This window comes from Phaethon aethereus (genome assembly GCF_964289735.1).
Source record: "Phaethon aethereus genome assembly, chromosome: 3".
In the NCBI taxonomy this organism is placed as follows: Eukaryota; Metazoa; Chordata; class Aves; order Phaethontiformes; family Phaethontidae; genus Phaethon; species Phaethon aethereus.
In genome coordinates this window covers 100,827,816-100,844,867 of record NC_138576.1, presented here as the reverse complement: position 1 = coordinate 100,844,867, position 17,052 = coordinate 100,827,816, and the positions used below count along the sequence as shown (strand labels likewise).

The 17,052-nt window shown below is 35.9% G+C and overlaps 1 protein-coding gene across 1 annotated transcript in view; it reads left to right on the top strand.

Moving 5' to 3' along the window:
- Positions 1-16,058, top strand: part of PLEKHH2 (pleckstrin homology, MyTH4 and FERM domain containing H2) — a 50,331-nt gene extending 34,273 nt beyond the window's left edge. Inside the window, exons 17-29 of the mRNA XM_081997907.1 lie at positions 12-120; positions 225-337; positions 2,558-2,737; positions 4,560-4,657; positions 5,144-5,321; positions 7,207-7,362; positions 8,727-8,824; positions 9,213-9,354; positions 10,097-10,242; positions 11,812-11,941; positions 12,810-12,896; positions 14,609-14,746; positions 15,855-16,058. Coding sequence (XP_081854033.1) covers positions 12-120; positions 225-337; positions 2,558-2,737; positions 4,560-4,657; positions 5,144-5,321; positions 7,207-7,362; positions 8,727-8,824; positions 9,213-9,354; positions 10,097-10,242; positions 11,812-11,941; positions 12,810-12,896; positions 14,609-14,746; positions 15,855-16,037 — 1,758 coding nt within the window. The 3' untranslated portion in view covers positions 16,038-16,058. The remainder of the gene's footprint in view (positions 1-11; positions 121-224; positions 338-2,557; positions 2,738-4,559; positions 4,658-5,143; positions 5,322-7,206; positions 7,363-8,726; positions 8,825-9,212; positions 9,355-10,096; positions 10,243-11,811; positions 11,942-12,809; positions 12,897-14,608; positions 14,747-15,854) is intronic.
- The last annotated feature ends 994 nt before the right edge of the window (positions 16,059-17,052 follow it).

Below are 17,052 nucleotides of genomic sequence, written 5' to 3'. Positions count from 1 at the left end.
TTCTACTTTAGGACACGTGGCTTTATCATCTGACAGTTGCAGCTGGAAGTACCAATGTAAATGTTGGATCTGAGTTTGAACAACTTATTTGCAAATTATTAAATATGGAAGGTGATACCAGTAAGTTTGTCTTTGTTTCAACATACTAATCTCCTAATACCTACTTACTGAATGTACTTGTGAAGTGAATTAATTGCAAGACCTAACATATTTCATCTGTTTAGCTTCTCAGATTTGGAGACATCCTACTCTTTGCCACAGCAAAGACGGAATCGCTTCGCCTCTTACAACATTGCCATCAGAAGCCTTGCAAACTGAAGCAATTAAATTATTTAAGGTAAAGCCATAGCAGATGCCTTTTTTATTAACTGACTATTTTAACTCTTAGCCAAAGAATGGCTATTAGTTGGCTTACTAGAGATGTTCAACAGATAAAGGAAAAGGAAAGAGAAGTTTACTCTTAACCTTTAGTGGACGTAACTAATGGACAGTAGCAGAATGGCCCCGTATTATCTCACCAAAGAGTATCACTACCAATTTAAAGAGATCACTTCTAGCTGTGAGGGAGCAGTTTAGGCTTGAACTTCTGGCATTTCTACTAAGGTTATTGATAAAGTGCAAGTTAGTAGAAAAATCTACAGCCATCAGGGATGATAATTTTATCATGAAGTCCATAAGCCCCAGAGAACCTAACAGAGTAGATCTCTGTATTCAGAGAACTGTATCTGAAATACTATTTTTTCAGTTAGATTTCAGAAAGAACAAGTTGTAGGTGAAAGTTTTGTGGTAGATATATTTAAATCAGCTAGAAGACATTTTAAAAATATGAAGAAAAAGGAAGCAAAACTTCTAATTCAAACAAGTCATGGATTATTTCAAATGGAGATAGAAAACAGATTCTACTGCCCTTGTTAATAAAAAGAAAATATTTTCTTCATATGAAGCAGCTATTCTTAGAAGACTGATTAGGTATTCTAGTAATATAAAGAGAGAAAATATTACAGAGTAAAATTATTGAAAATATTTCAAAAGTTTTGTGAATCCACTTTTAAAGATTCTCATACACCATTAAAAATACACATATGTATATCTCCAAGTATTAGTGAAAAGGCTTTATGATTAAGAGAAACATAATGGTTCATAACTGCTGTGCTGCAGCCAGTTTCTTGAGAATTTTTGTATGTCAGTAAGACCCTATAGGTGGTTGATATCTATGAGAGGGAGTATGCTGCAGTGCCACTAACCTTCTCTCTCCTTCCCTCACCCAGGCAAAGCTACTCCTGAATGTTAACTAATAGCCAGTGTATTTCAGAGACAAAATAAAATCTTGCTGTTCCTTTTTCTGTATGTTGCAAAATAAATTACAAGTTGAAAGGCATGGCACTTGGCTAAATGAACTTTCTCCACAGAACTTAATACAAGTCTAAAGACCAAAATCACTGAAGCGTCAACTATCTGGAGAATTTTGATGTGATAGTTCAGATCTAGAAAGAAATTCAAGACAAGCACCACATGTTCCATCACAGCCACTTGTAGGCAAACTTCCCAGCTTGTTTTTCTGAAATAGTTGAAGCACTTAAAATAGTACATCCATCTTATTTTCTGCAATCCTGCAGCATGAAAATTTAAAAGGGAATGCACTACTCTGATAAAAATAAATCTGTATTTATTTGCAAAGCACTTTCTGAAATATATTTCAGACCTAATTCAAATTGCAGACACTTGCCTAAAATAAATAAATAAGAGATGACTTGTATGACCTTCATTGAAACTCTGTATAAATCAGTTTAAAAGTTGGGTAGAGAACTGATTTAAAAATGGCAAGTCATGTTTCAGTTATTCCATTGCTGATAAAAATGAGTCCTGTGCATCCACGTATTTTCAGATAGACTAGAAATAGATTGGGCTTCCATCCATTTCTTGTGTTTTGCTTCTATACTTTGAAAATTCATCAACTATTATATAGAGTAAACGCAATGAGGGATACGTAAGCTTTCTTCTAATGAAGCACAACAAATACTTAAACACCTGGCTTTCCTAAGACAATACTGGGGATAGGAAAGATTATACTTACCCACAGTAAAATTACCAGTGAAAGCTAAGACATAAAACAAACAGCTCTGAGTTATGGTTTTCTTATCTGTGTATATTCTGCCATGTTGTGCTCACTACTTGCACAAGCATGTCACTCTGGCTGCCACTGAGCACTGTACACTTTGCAATTTAAAGTCCTGTAGAGGTGTGAGCTATGTTCAGCATGTCCTTAAACTTGCCTCCCACCACAACTGTTCAAACTCCTGCTACAGCTCACTCTATTAGATACGGAGTGAAAAGCATGGGTTTTAAGAAGCGTTTTTATCTTAAGACTCTGTATAGCTTTTCATCTATTCTGGCCTCTTTTCACCGCTTTTTGCAGGGCTAGCAGGGTTCCTGTAGTCTACTGGTAAACTGACTAATTGCAACTTCAATTATAGCACACTTTTGTTATACAGAACATCTAAAAGATTTGTTGGAGCTTTTTGTATGTAAACTCACTTGCTTATTATTTTATATCTAGACCTGCCAGTTGTTTATAAATGCTGCAGTTGACTCTCCTGCCATTGATTACCATGTATCTTTGGCCCAAAGTGCTTTGCAAATCTGCCTCACCCATCCTGAACTTCAAAATGAGATCTGTTGTCAGCTTATTAAACAGACTAGGCGTCGACATCCACAAAACCAGGCAGGACCAATACAGGTAAGCCAGTCCTTATTTTAATGGTATCTATTTCAACAGCAGTAAAGGAACTACACAGACTGTTTAGAATGGTAAAGGGGCTCCACTGTTCTGTAGCATCTGCTTCCTTAAAATCAGATAAAAACTGAACTAACATCTTATTACTGCTGTGTCTTCCTGAAATGAAGCTGATGCTATCCTCCATCAAAGTACGCACATCTGGTGATAGAGTATACCTGTGCCTGTGCTGTTTTTAAAGGCTGGACATACACAATGGGCTGTCTTCAAGTTAAGTGTTGAGCGAGACCATGTATGGAACCCAATTCTCTTTTACTGTATCGTTCCTAAGGGAGGTGCTGCATCCAGAAGCTTGGTGGGCTAAACTACATGGCAGATGTCTCTATAGCATGAGTGTGAAGAAAAGCTGTAGTGCCATGTTGTGGAATCTCAGATACGCTCAGGGTTTCTGACAGATGTCACCTCTGGTATGTCATGCTGTTCTGCACGAACCCTGCATGCTAGATGATAAATACAAACTTAAAATTCTTTACTTCGTTCACTGCCCACTATTCACTGGTCTCCAAACACATAACAATTAAATGAACTGAAATTGAAAGGAAAGCCAATACTTATAGTTTGTGTGGAATTAATAGAACTGGAACAATAGTGCCTATGGTGGAGCAATACCTACAGAACTAGGAGATGGATCAGAAAATGAGAAAGGAATTTACCATATTTAGGCTTTTGTAACAGATAGGTTTTTCTCTTGCCATAGAAAGTAGAACAAGACCAGCAGACATACCTTTTATCTAGAAACATCTGGGATATGGCCAGTATCTGGGCATTGCTAAAACATCCACAAAGCTTTTATAACAGACATAGCACATACATGTCAATTAGCACACACTGAAGTTATATATGTCTGATGGAATTTAAACTAACCGTAATACTTCTTTGGTACTTTTGTTCCATAGGCAAGGCCTTCCCTCTGATACAGCTAAATAAACAGATGCAATCATAATCCACTGCCATGATTTTTAAGAGTTAACATGTTCAGTAAAATATTTGCAGCCTCACACTAATTTTTTTAAGTCCTAACTTCATGGTGTAGTCTCCCACCCTCGCTTCTACTACAGTGTCTTCTTGCAACAGAGCCCATGCTATCCTCCATCAAAATACAGGTATTTGATGAAAGGCAATATCTGTGCCTGTGCTGTCAAATTTCTGTTTAATACTGGGCAAGTCAGATAAATCAAGATAGAGAAACCCTATTTTCTAAATGCATCAATACAACTGTGAGAAAAGTAGTTGCAACTTTAGTAAGTGTATATCCAGAGTACATGAGAGCAAATCTCTATTAAGTGAAGCCTATTGATACATACTGAGCAATGAAAATATACCAAAATATTGAATAATTGTTTTTTCAATAGTTACTATCTACTTGCTAGGAGGAAAAGGTCTTATGGGTTGCTTCATCATATAACTAACAGGAGAACTGAAGTAAAATTGCACAGGCTTCTCCTCATTTCTTAGTGCTTGGCCTTGCAGCCTTAGTGGTTTTTTTCCTGTGTATTAACTGCTTTTTATACAAATTGATCTGCTTTCCCATTTCCAGCCCCAAAAGAAACTTACTGTACACAAGTAAACAGAGAGCCTTTTGGCCTTCCAGTGAGGTGACATACTTATCTACTCAGCTTCTTCTCTGTGTTTTGGTTTTTTATCCCTATTTACAGCTGTCTGTTACTCAACTTGGCAAAGTAAATGGCACTGCTGGCCAGCAGCCACAGCAGGAAGCTTTACTTTGTAAGATGTTTAAAACAGTGAATGTCTTCCTTTTGTCCAGGGTTTGCAGCTCTTGGCTCTCTGCGTTGGACTCTTTCTGCCCCAGCATCCATTCCTTTGGCTTCTTAAACTTCATTTAAAGAAGAACGCAGATTCCAGGTGTGCCTGAATATTATTGTTACCCAGCTAGTCGATTAGTCTTTCTGAAGTACCTTATTTTCAATCTTTCATTTAATATTTCAGATCTTTTGATATATATTTTAAAATAAAATTGAGCAGAATCGTGCTTCGGTGCCACTGAAATGTAGTACATGCTACTTCCATGCTTCACTTGGGAAAGTTATCCTTTGTTTTGAAAAAATACTCTGCAGTGGAACTCTGACTGTATGTTGCAAAACCATGAAAACCAAAATATGGCAGTTACGCAAAACACTCTCAGGCATGTTCATCTTTGGCACAATTCTATTGGTTTCGATGGATTAATTCTCTTTATAATTCCAATTCCACATGGAAAAATGCATTGGAAGTCTTGCAGAGTGAAATCTGAGTGCTCCTCCCATTTGGCACCCCCAAAGAGATTTACTCATGGTTTACTATCCTTTCAGTCAGTCCACAAGAAATGCCTTATTTCTCTTTTTGTTACAGGACTGAATTTGGGAAATATGCAATATATTGTCAGCGATGTGTAGAGCGTACCCAGCAGAACGGAGACCGAGAAGCTAGACCTTCTAGAATGGAAATACTTTCCACTCTTCTAAGAAACCCCTACCACCATTCACTGCCCTTCAGTATTCCAGTTCATTTCATGAACGGCATATATCAGGTAATGTCAGGTAGACCACGAAATCTAATTCTGTTTTTGATATGCTACTTCATGTATATGCTAATCCCCTTGCCATTAGCATATACATGAAGTAGCATATCAAAAACAGAATTGTATGTGTTAAGGTAAACATGGTTCAGGTTTCATCCTATGCCAGCGCTAGCAATGGCAGGCACAAGGTAACTGAATCAGATTTGATCAACGAGGAGTAAAGGTTTGGGGGAAGATCTTCAAAAGAAAGAAAAAAAAATTGAAGCCTCTTAAGAGTGAGAAATACTAAAGTTCTGTTTCTTATTTAACCTGACCACCAGATGAATGAATTAGACTGAAGAACAGGGAAGGGTATTAAATTCCACTTCCTTTCATCAGGCATCTTGAAAGTTAAACATCTCAGTGAAGGCCTGGAAGCACAGCTGAAACTCCCATTATCAGTTATGAAGGATAACCGTATTTGTTACAGAACAAACACGGCTTCATTCTTAACTCTTTTGGGACCTAGAATCATAGGATCATTAAGGTTGGAAAAGACTTCATCAGTCAAAGTCGGTAGGAAACTTTCCATGGGCTTCCATGCATACTGATTCAGATCCTAGTCTGTGCTTCTAACCGTGAAAGCTGGCTGAAAAGAGTTTTTTAACAATTCACAGCACTCTTAGAGAGAAAGCAAATTTTTGTATGAAATCAAAACCATATCACATAAACTTTTCGTTTCGGGTCACAGAACTACTCTGCTTTTTTTCCCCTCTAAGTTTCTTAATTGCTTACTGCTTGCTTAGTAAAACAGAAAAAACAGCAGGAATTTAAATCATCCTAAAAGGTTCAAAATTTAAGTTTGAAGGAGAAAAGGAATAACTGCTCATTAGTCACTTGCTGCTCAAAAAAGGATACTTAACGGTTATGAAAATTGTAATCAGATAAATAAATTTCAGTAGGATCAGCAAATAACCACTTATAGCGGTCTTGAAAACTCCTGTATTCATCTCTAAAGATAGATTCAACAGATTTTTTTTTTAATCCCAACCACTGAGAAGCCCAAAATAGAAGTCCAAGATCCTTTTTCAAGATATTTATTTACGAAAAAGAGGTAAGGAGCCTTCTTCAACATATCAAATACAGGAAATGCTCTCAAAGCAGATGTAATTGAACATCAGCAACTAGTATCTGTATAAAAGCCATTTGCCATCTCTTGCTAAAATGCTTTAATACTACTAACAACAGACAAAAATCCAGGTTTGGGAAAATAAAACTTAGAAGGGTCTCCATATTATTGGCCTATGTAGTACTGACAGAGCAACATTTGTAAAATATTTTAGACCTGACAATGTAGATCTGTGAGTAAATACCCCTCTGAAGTTGGACATGATGAAGAATGATTAATTGATCTCATTTGTTTCACCACTGTAATGGAAAGTGTAGGAAATTATAGTTTTCTTCATTTTTCAAGTGATATTTGTCACATAAAGCTCACATACTAGACTGCTTTCTGTTATATGAATTCTGTAACAGAAATTCAGGTGTAGCAAGTGCAAATACACTAGCATAAACGAAAAGCAAAAATACTACATTTGGAATCTTTTTGATAGTGAGTTGGGTTTCATAAACAAAATGCAGGAACATATTATCTGCTGGGAATTTCATTGGGTTTTGAATGGAGAACAGCTCCACTAAATTGACTTCCCATGTGGAGATCTTGAATCTTTTCCAAACCCTTTATGGAATATTTTTTATTTTCAGTCACAATAGGTTATTCACAGGGGATGGAATGTGTCTTACATTGCCACTGTTATTCTAGAGGCATTATCCTTCAATATCTTAGATTTTGGGCATGGGCATGGGATTTTTTTAGTAAGTTTGATAGCAAAATACGTTTTGGCTGCTTTTTTAGGTTGTTGGGTTTGATGCCTCTACCACAGTGGAGGAATTTCTGAACACCCTGAACCAGGATACAGGAATGAGGAAACCAGCTCAGTCAGGATTTGCACTGTTTTCTGATGATCCCTCTGGCAAGGATGTAGAGCACTGTCTTCAAGGAAACATCAAGGTAAACAAAAATCTTTAATGAGCTCTGCATATAAAACAACAAAATATCTTCATTTTACAGGGCTCTCTTCAGACAATGTAAAGGAAAACAATTTTCAGGCTGAAAACTGTCTTTAGGTTTTTTTCTTCATAATGTAAAAGATTTAAAAAAAAAGGAATGTTTTCAATTGCTAAAATTCATTCAGTGAACTGTATTTAAAAGCTTTGTCTAGGAGACTGATATTCCTAAGAAATAGCAGCTGGGTTAAAAAAGAAAAAGGAAGCTGTTACTAATCACAGTCCTTTAAAACTAAAAAGCAATTGGAGTCCAAGATGCATTCAGAGATTTCAGTTAACATTTCTTTTATAGCTCCAAAAGATGACCATTTGAGGTCCAAAGAAAAGAAAGGGTTCCTTATCTAAATACAGAATAATTAGGGTTCAATTCAGGAAATTTTCAATGTTTGGCTTATCATTGTTCTGAATTCTGAATTTTAGTTCCCTCTATTGCTAGAACTAAATTCTTTGCAGATTGTCAAAATGCAACATAATCTGTGCTTTAATAAACCATTAGATAGTTTTCAAGCTGTTTAGCAACTGCTGTATAATGAATTTTTTTGTGCTTCTATCAAGTAATTCTTTTGCACCCTTTGGCCAATGTTCACAGCTGCACTTTGAGTTACAAGGTGCGGTATGATCAGGCCTTAGTGACAAAAAAAGCAGGGTCATCATCCTCTACTAGAATATTACCATATGGAAAGCAAAATATATTAAAAATGTACTTTTTCTTGGTAAATGCAACTTCAGAAGCTGGTCACATTACTGCTTTCAGGAAGGCTTTTTCACGAAGGAAAGGTGACATGAAGCCCAGCAGGGCTCCCAGGACCTCCATTCCACCTCCTCCCCATCTGCCTACCTACCACCTACACTGATTGTTGTGAACCACTCTTGCTGCACTTCATAACAAACTTCATACAAACTTTATAGCAGTTACTACAAAGAACCTGAAAAAGTCCAGCAATGCAGCAGAAAGAGAAGGCTGAAATCAAAGGCATATGATTAATTATATAACAACTCACTCTGGATAATTACACATTCATTGGCTGCTGCTAAAGCAAGTACTTGGCCTTTCCATATAAGCGTGTTATGGCTCATTTCCAAAAGTAGTGTGTGTGTTGCAGGATAAACAAACAACAAAAATGTTAATTATTAAATACTCCAACTAAGAAATGCATGTTATTTCTCAGTAAGTTTAAAAATTCAAGGTATATATGTTTCTGATATGTATTAGGTAAAAGGAATTAAAAAAAGTAGACAATTTCCATTCAAAGGTGTTTTCAAAGAGGAATACGTGGCAAAGTTATTTTTGTATTGCTTTCCTTCTAGATCTGTGACATTATTTCAAAATGGGAGCAAGCCTCCAAAGAACAACACCCTGGGAAATGTGAAGGCACAAGGACTGTCCGCCTTACTTACAAAAATAGGTTTGTATAGCAAGTATTACATCTCTGCCTTGTCCTGAGATTTGTTTTTAATTTCTGCAGAGTTTCTTCATCTGAAAAATATTGGCCGACTCAAATCTTGCAATAAAAATAGCAAATGGGTGTAACTGGAGAATTCTTTTTAAAAAACCTATAGTTTATTTTTTCTAGTTCTTAAGAGGTGAGCAGGTCTGCCAAAATAAAAAAGGCACCACTGAACTCAGAAGACTGAAACTAAATATTTGCCCACTGCTTCAAGCACAAGTGTTGCTCTGCTGATGTGTTTTGACGCTGACGTAAACATGTCACATTCAGAGCAGATACTGTTAATCCTCAAGGCTAATGCATTTCCCTATCTTCTTTATTTAATAACTTTCTGTCTTTTCTGTAGGCTTTATTTTTCGGTTCAAGTCCATGGGGAGACAGAGAGAGAGAAGCTGCTGCTAGTATATCAGACAAATGATCAAATAGTCAATGGACTTTTCCCCGTGAACAAAGAACTAGCGATGGAATTGACAGCTCTTTTAGCTCAGGTAATCCTTGTGCATTAATGACTCGCACAGCAGTTTTACAGATGAAAAACTTAAATTAAGAAACTGCTCCAGGATTGCTTGACAGTCAAGTGACCTCCACCTTTTTACATGTAGTAGTGCAGGCAATAGGCTGGGCAGGAATCTTTGTGTAAGGCTAACTCTGTCCTTCAGCAGAAATGCTTTACAGTGTATGTGGCTGCTGGCACCAGTACGGATAAAACATGCTTTACCACACACAGGCAGGCCCTCTTTGATTAAATATCATGTAGTCATGTACCATCTCTTCATTCACTATTCCATACATGATTTCTGCAAGTTAATACACCAAAGTAACAGCTGTTTAATGAAGGCCTAAGACTCTTTTACTAGACATGGTCTTGATCAGATCTGTTTGATTTTTAAAAAATTAAAGGCTCAAGGGAAGGTTATGGAGAAAATTATTTGATGGTGTGACTCAGTAAATCTAAACTGGTTTGTGTCAGCTAGAGATCTAGCAATGCCAGAGCAGAACTAAGTATTATATTTGTAACAGTTATACTTGATATTTATCTTTTTTCCACAGTAAATATAAAATAAGAAAATTACTTGCAGGACTTTTGTATCAATGAAAAATACACATTAATTGACAAACTGTTTTTCATTTTATGCCTGGTAAGACAGAGGAAAAGATAGCTCGTAATACTCAGCTAGAAAATTACTCTGCAGTAACAAAAAATTTTCTTGTCTGTGGTCTTTCCTGTAGGTGGAGATTGGAGATTTTGAACGGCCTTTCTCAACTCCGGCAGGGCAAGTCACTTCCCAGTCCAAGTCCAATCAAACATTAAAACAAGTTTTGGAGAGATTCTACCCTAAGAGATACAGACATGGTTGTTCAGAGGAACAGTTAAGGTGAGATATATTTTGCAATTCATGCTCTCTAAAAGTCTAGGAGCGAAATGAGGAGGTTTTAAATTGTCATTAGGTACAAAGTGCCATAGTTGCCTAGACTTGTGTTTGAAACTCGTTTTCTTATTAAACTGAAGAACGCATTTCCTCTGTATATTTCTAATCTCAACAGAGGACCATTGTTAAGCACACATCCCAGCAAAAACCGTACAGGTTCCTACACAGTGTTACAAAACACAGAGATTTTGAAATTCTTACTTTGCTTACTCAGCAAATCTAAATTAAATTTTTGCACAAACTACTGAAAGTAAAGGACACAAGGATCTGATCCATTAGCTATTCAAACGTGAAATCTCTGGCAGCCAGTCAAATTGGCAATATGTTCACTTAGTGGACTTGCTAGTAAAAGCAAAGCACTTAATTTAAAATTAATAATCTGCGAGTCATTTCAGTCAACACCTATGAACATAAAGAGGAGCAGAACAGTGTAATAAATTATCCAAAGTCAATGGTATAGCAGTTTTGAAGTCCAGTAAACATTATAGAAATGTTTTCTCATTCTTCACTACAGGGTTGAGAAAGTTTAAAGCTATTATCATTTGCACGGAGTAACATGAGTACATACTCAATAGATAACAGGGACATGCAAAAGTATCCACACAACAAATAGAAAGCTATGCAATTAATTTCAAAGAACAAAGTATAAGAGGTCCTACATTAGACGAACTCATGGAGGATAAGTCAAACATTTGTTAACTGTTCAAGTAGTCCCTACCAATTGCCAGAGCTGGAAGTCTGTGGCAGGGAAAGAATCACTCTATACAACCTGTTTCTTGTATTCTTTTGCTAAGTGTACAGTTCGACTTCATAAACTTCCAGGAAGAGTAAGGTGCAAGTGAAAGATCTCCCTTTGCTACACATTCCCCCTCCCTTTTCTTGGGCCACAGCTAGTAATCTTGTGGCTGCCAGGTGAGTCATTCCTGCAAGTCAACATGCTAGAAAGGTATTCTGGGGCTTTTTCTTTTGGAGGATTAGTTTTCCATAGGATCATTTTATTGAACCAACTCACCACGGGGCCACAGAAGAAAAGAGCCAGTGTGAACACAATCATGCATCAGAAGCACCCTTATTGGTAGCCGCACCCAGGTACACTAAAAAAGAGTAGCGTTAAGCTTTATCTTCTATATCTTCTACTAGCCGTAGGTGAAGATATGTGCTAAGCTGAATGGATTTTTGGAATGACAACTGACATAGCTGTTGAGTACTGATAAATGTAGATTGATCACCTGTAGAGACACACTAAAAGCTGTACTAGACTTTTTCCCTTTACGCTACAACTGCTACATCAATACTTAATCATAATGTTGCCAAAACCAGAAGATACTTCATAATTTTCATGTGCATAAAAATATTAAATGACGCTTGGATTTATTTAATACTGTATAAGTGATAGGTGTTGTATTAACTTAAATTATCATTTTAACAAATGGATTTTTTTTTGCTCATTAAACTTTCTATGGGTAAGCATTTAAATTCCTTTCAGTAACTAAATTACATATTTCATTTCAACAGACAGCTTTGTCAGCGATTGTCTACAAGATGGATGGCTCTCCGGGGGCACAGTGCTGCAGACTGTGTGCGCATTTATCTCACTGTAGCCAGAAAATGGTCTTTCTTTGGTGCTAAATTGTTTGCAGCAAAAGTAAGAAACTTAGTACTGGGTCTGAGTGGTGCGGTTTTTTTAATATAAATATAATTTGCAAATAGTAATACTTTTTTGTTAAAAATGAGTGTGTTATACATGTGCTGATTGAATCTCTTGTCAAATTACTAACTTAAGCCATATACTGGTAAAATCTAATAGCCATAGTACTAAGTATACCATAACAGTAACTTTACAGTATACTTATTGCTTGTTTTATGTTATTAATTTAGGTGGTATCTTTTCATTTTATTCTATCTTAGTTTGAGATAGCCTTTTTGTTTCAGACTTTTTTCAACTGATAACTAGTAGAATATTGAAAAGGCATCATTAACTGGCTGTGGAAGCTGAACCTTGCAGAAAAACTGTATGTTGTTAAGGGTATTTAGAGCACTCCCTTCTGTGCTGGCCTCTCCCAATTTCTCTTAAACCACTAGTATCTTAAATGTCCTTATTTCAAATAACTATGTTAAACAGAACTGTCACCTCACCCCTTAAATTTTATTAGGTAATCCCAATATATATAATTCCTTATCAGCACTCTGTTCAGGGCATAGGTAGACATATGTGCTAGTGAACAAACTTCAGAACACCTGACTTTTTTATTTATTTTATTAATGAGGCTATACATTTTATGGGACTAAGCACCAGGAGAGGCTTCAAGAGTATCAGGTTGAGTTCACAGTTCTGCCACTGGCTGCCTACATGGCTTTGGGCAGCTATTTCGATTGCTTTACATCAGTTCTCTCCCAGTGTAAATCTCAGTAAGATCTGCGGATGGAGAGAGTGCTACAACAGCTGAGACTTAACAATTATTTACATGTTGCCTCATTTTAAATAGTAATTAAAATAACATTTCTCTTTGTAGCCTCTAGCAACATCCTCAGTTCAGAAATCCTTCATATGGTTTGCTGTACATGAAGATGGCATAAGCATCCTAGATTACAGCTCTATGGTAAGTGGAATTTCTTTTTTAATTTTGATCAAAGTAGATTTTAATACTTAGTATATGGAGAAATTCACCACCATGCTACATAAAAGATGGCATTAGCCTTCCATGCTAAGTTATCTAGTCTTTCTCTTAAAGCAAAAATTCATTCCTTTCAAAACGCCTTAATGTTATCATCATTATAGTAACACTAATAATAGAAATAAGTAATGAATTCTTGGCACAGAATTTATTTTTGTTTATCAGATACAGTTTTTATATCTTTTAATGAAATGTTAATGTTTTAATCATTCAGATGTCAGGAGATCCATAGTTACAGTTCTTACAATAACATTAATTTTCTTTTCCTTGAGACTTCATTTTCCATTATTATTCATAATACATACACTCTGCAAAGAGCAGTTACTTTAAAAGATTGTTATTTTCATTGTATTATTTTTGTTTAATAGTAGGTAATATAACCCAGTGTTATTTAATTATGTCATTTTAGGCTCTGATTTTTCTTTGATTTACAATAAAAGTTTTCACAGAAGACGACTCATGGTAATCAGTGTAAAAAAGCAGTGCCTGAGAAGATCCCTGCTTTAATTTATATCCTGCAAAGAAACAAAATGGCATGGTGCTATTAGCAAGTGCTAATATTGACTATCAGAAAATTAAAATCTCAACTTTATAATTGTACTGATATGGGCCTTTTCATTACATTTCTGTGCAAAACAAAGAACATGAGGAGAGCAAACAGCAGCTCTGTTCAGAGAACAAGCCAAATGAGCTTGCATCAGCCTGCAGAAACCTCTATAAACACTATCTACTCATAGAGCTAGCTATGGCATTTCTGCAGAGCGCTGCCAGTTTACAGTATCAGCAGGCCTTACTCGCCATTCCAGAAATGCTCAGTTTGCAGGGAATATTCTGATTTTCTGTAGGAAGGATCAAGGGTATCAGAAATGATGTTGCAAGGGGTAGTTAAAGAAAACACTACTTCAAAATGAGGGCAAAAAGAGGTGTAGTAACCGAAGGACACCAAGTCAGTTATTGCACAGATATTGTCTTACGATGAATTTTAAATGTGAAGATCTGCAGCAAATTAATATCAGTTGTAATGATAAATTAAAAGCTAATCATAGACTCAAAGGCCACTAGTGTGGTGTTGAACATAGAACAGTAAGAGCCAAGGCATGGAAAGCAAAGGAGCCTTGAACAGTGTTTATGTTTCATCAGAGACATGAAAAAAAGGGAACAGAATTTAATTTCATTTGTGTGTATGTAAACTGTATCACTGCACAAAAAGAAGTCCAGAGTTAAATCCCTTTAAATGTCTTATACACTGCCATTTAATTTATTTAGACACTGCTTCGATTTCAAATGGAATTCCTGAGATTAACTTCTCTCAAAGTCAGTCAAGACTTGTGTAAATTGAATTACACACTTGAATTGAAATCTTCTTATAATATCTTCATTCTAATTAATTTGGAACAAAAACAGAGGTCAAACTTACAAGAGTTATCATCTGCAATGGAAGTTCCTCATAGTGAAGATCTGAATGAAGCTATCCCAAAATTCACAATTAATTTCGAGATTCATAAGAGGCTAACACCACCATTTTGAAAAATGCCCATGTAATTATATTTTTAAAAGAAGTATTTGTTATCATCTGTTTTTCCTGCATTGTCCTGCTTATCGCTTTGCATTTTGTTTTTTGGGTTTTCTTTTTTAAGCGATTAACAGTTACGTATACATATAAGAGTCTGATGACTTTCGGAGGCTATCAAGATGATTTTATGTTGGTTGTTAACAATGCTCAGACAAAGGACAAATCAGCTGAAAAACACCTTTTTGCCATGACAAAACCAAAGGTTGGTATATTACCTGAAATAGTTTCCCACCATCTGCTACTTTTCTACTTTTTCTAGTGGGTAATCCTTAACAGATGTGAAAGATGAAACACCCTCTTTATTCTTGGCATTCTCAGGTTATTGACTTTTGCCAGATGGTTTGAGAGCATGAAGCAATTAGTAATACAAGAGCTAACAGTGACAATACTGATGTGTTCCTTTTCTCTTCATGTCTCTGTCTATAACATTCCAAATTTTTCATGGAAGGACAAAGAAGGCTATTAGGGACAGGAAGTATATGCAGTACCTAAAAACTAGTCTGTTTGCTTGATCAGCACCAGACATAACTGTAAAGAACATGCATTTGTGTTCTACAGTGGAATTGTCACTTCTTAAAAACCCTACGATATTTTTACCTTTGGTGAAGAAACTGTTCGTGCTTTTTAAATCTAGATTCTCTCCTTCACTGGTAAGATTGAGTACAATTTTTAAAAAGTGACGATATTGAAATCTTTTGCTGTTGTTAGTCAGAACAATTTATGAAACAGAATACAAAATTCCAGATATAAACTTGGGTCAAAACACGAAGCAAAATAAGCATCATAAAAATAAGCTTCACACAAATAAGCATAGTAAAATACATCTGTTCAAGTTTCCCTCAGACTGTGTCCTTACAGGCAAGGGTGTGAGGACTGCAAAGAGAAAATATGGCAAAAAGCTCCCAAAAGTCTTCATTTCTTTTATCTATGCTGCTGCTTTAGTTCTCCGAGTGCTAGATATTTTCTAGCAAAATTGAGGGAACACATTATGAAAGCTTTTTCTAAGAGCATCACCTTTTGGACTTCAAGATTTCTCTCAAAGTGAAAGAAACCATCTGTTTGAATCATTTCATACTGTGGAAGACAAATTATCCAGCATGCCGATGGGAATAACATTACATTATTTGCAAGGAGCAATAGAAAAAAGGTCTATTAGGCATCTCCTCTCTCCCTATCATTAATTTGTTTGATAAAGTACAAGTACTTTTCCAGCTGATGATGATTGTCACTTGCTAAAAAGTTAGCTATTTTTCCAGCAGTCAAAACACATCACTGTATTTTTCAAAGAGTTTTCTATGTTCCTGTTATAGATTCTTGAGATCACTCTACTGATTGCCAGCTACATTAACAACTTTCATCAGCTGAAAGGAGCTGCTCATCACCTCTCTGCCCCAGCATTACTGGCACCTCAAAGTGCACAGAAACTCAAGGAAACGGGGAGTCAGCCACTTCTTGCAAACAACAGACCAACTAAATGTCCCACTTTGTTATGAAAGGATTATGTATCATGATAATCCATCTTTGTTACAGGGTTTCTACACCGATTGAAAACTTTTTGATATACAGACAGGAAGCATAAGCAGGTCCATAAACAAAAGAAAGGCAGACAGGTTTACATTCATTTCAATGGTCTATAACAGGAGGAGTGTTTAATTAAAGCCCTGGCCTGAACTGGAATGATGATGAGTCAATTTAAGGATTATGCTTCACTGGAGGTGGCTTGTACCTGCAGCTCAGAAATAAACATGTCTGTTAATAGTGATGGGGAAAGGTGGCCTTGGGAACAACTGCATAGATTTTAGTAGTTTTCCAGATATTTACTCAGGGACCAAACTGTCTTCAACTCTAACTTTTCATCTCTATTTTGCAAAGTTATACAAGTTGTATAACCTTCATTTTGAAAAGGAATTTTTGTGTAAAAAAAAAAAGTTAAACACAGAATATTTTCCATTTCCAGCACCCCTCCTTATTTGCAGTACAACCACCATGGGACTAAAACCAAGAAATTGCTAGAGCTGTATAATTGTTTCTCCTTTAAAAAAAAAACATAAGCACATCATGTAACTATTATAAATTGAAAGAGTATTCTCATGATACATTCTAGCCTTTGTTATACAGCTATTTTACTTGGCAAATCTTCAGCCTTGGTCTGGTAAATTTCTAAGTAATCCATCTCTGCCCCAGCCTTTTGGAAAAAATCTTAATTGCACAGGCACTGTATTTAGTATATTTTTGTTAAACAAGATCCCGTGCCTAATTTTTTTTTAATTCAGAATAATAATATAATACAGATGCAAGAATGACTCACAATTCAAAACACAAGAACACAGAAAGCCATTGCTTGAACCATTGTGAGCAAACTTGGAGACATATGTGACATAAAAAATCCATGTATAATGTGTATAATGTATATACATTGATTCAGAATAATATTTGGTAAACATTATACTTCTTGTTTTTCATTTGTATCTATACATTTCATATTATAATACTAATATAATGTTCTTG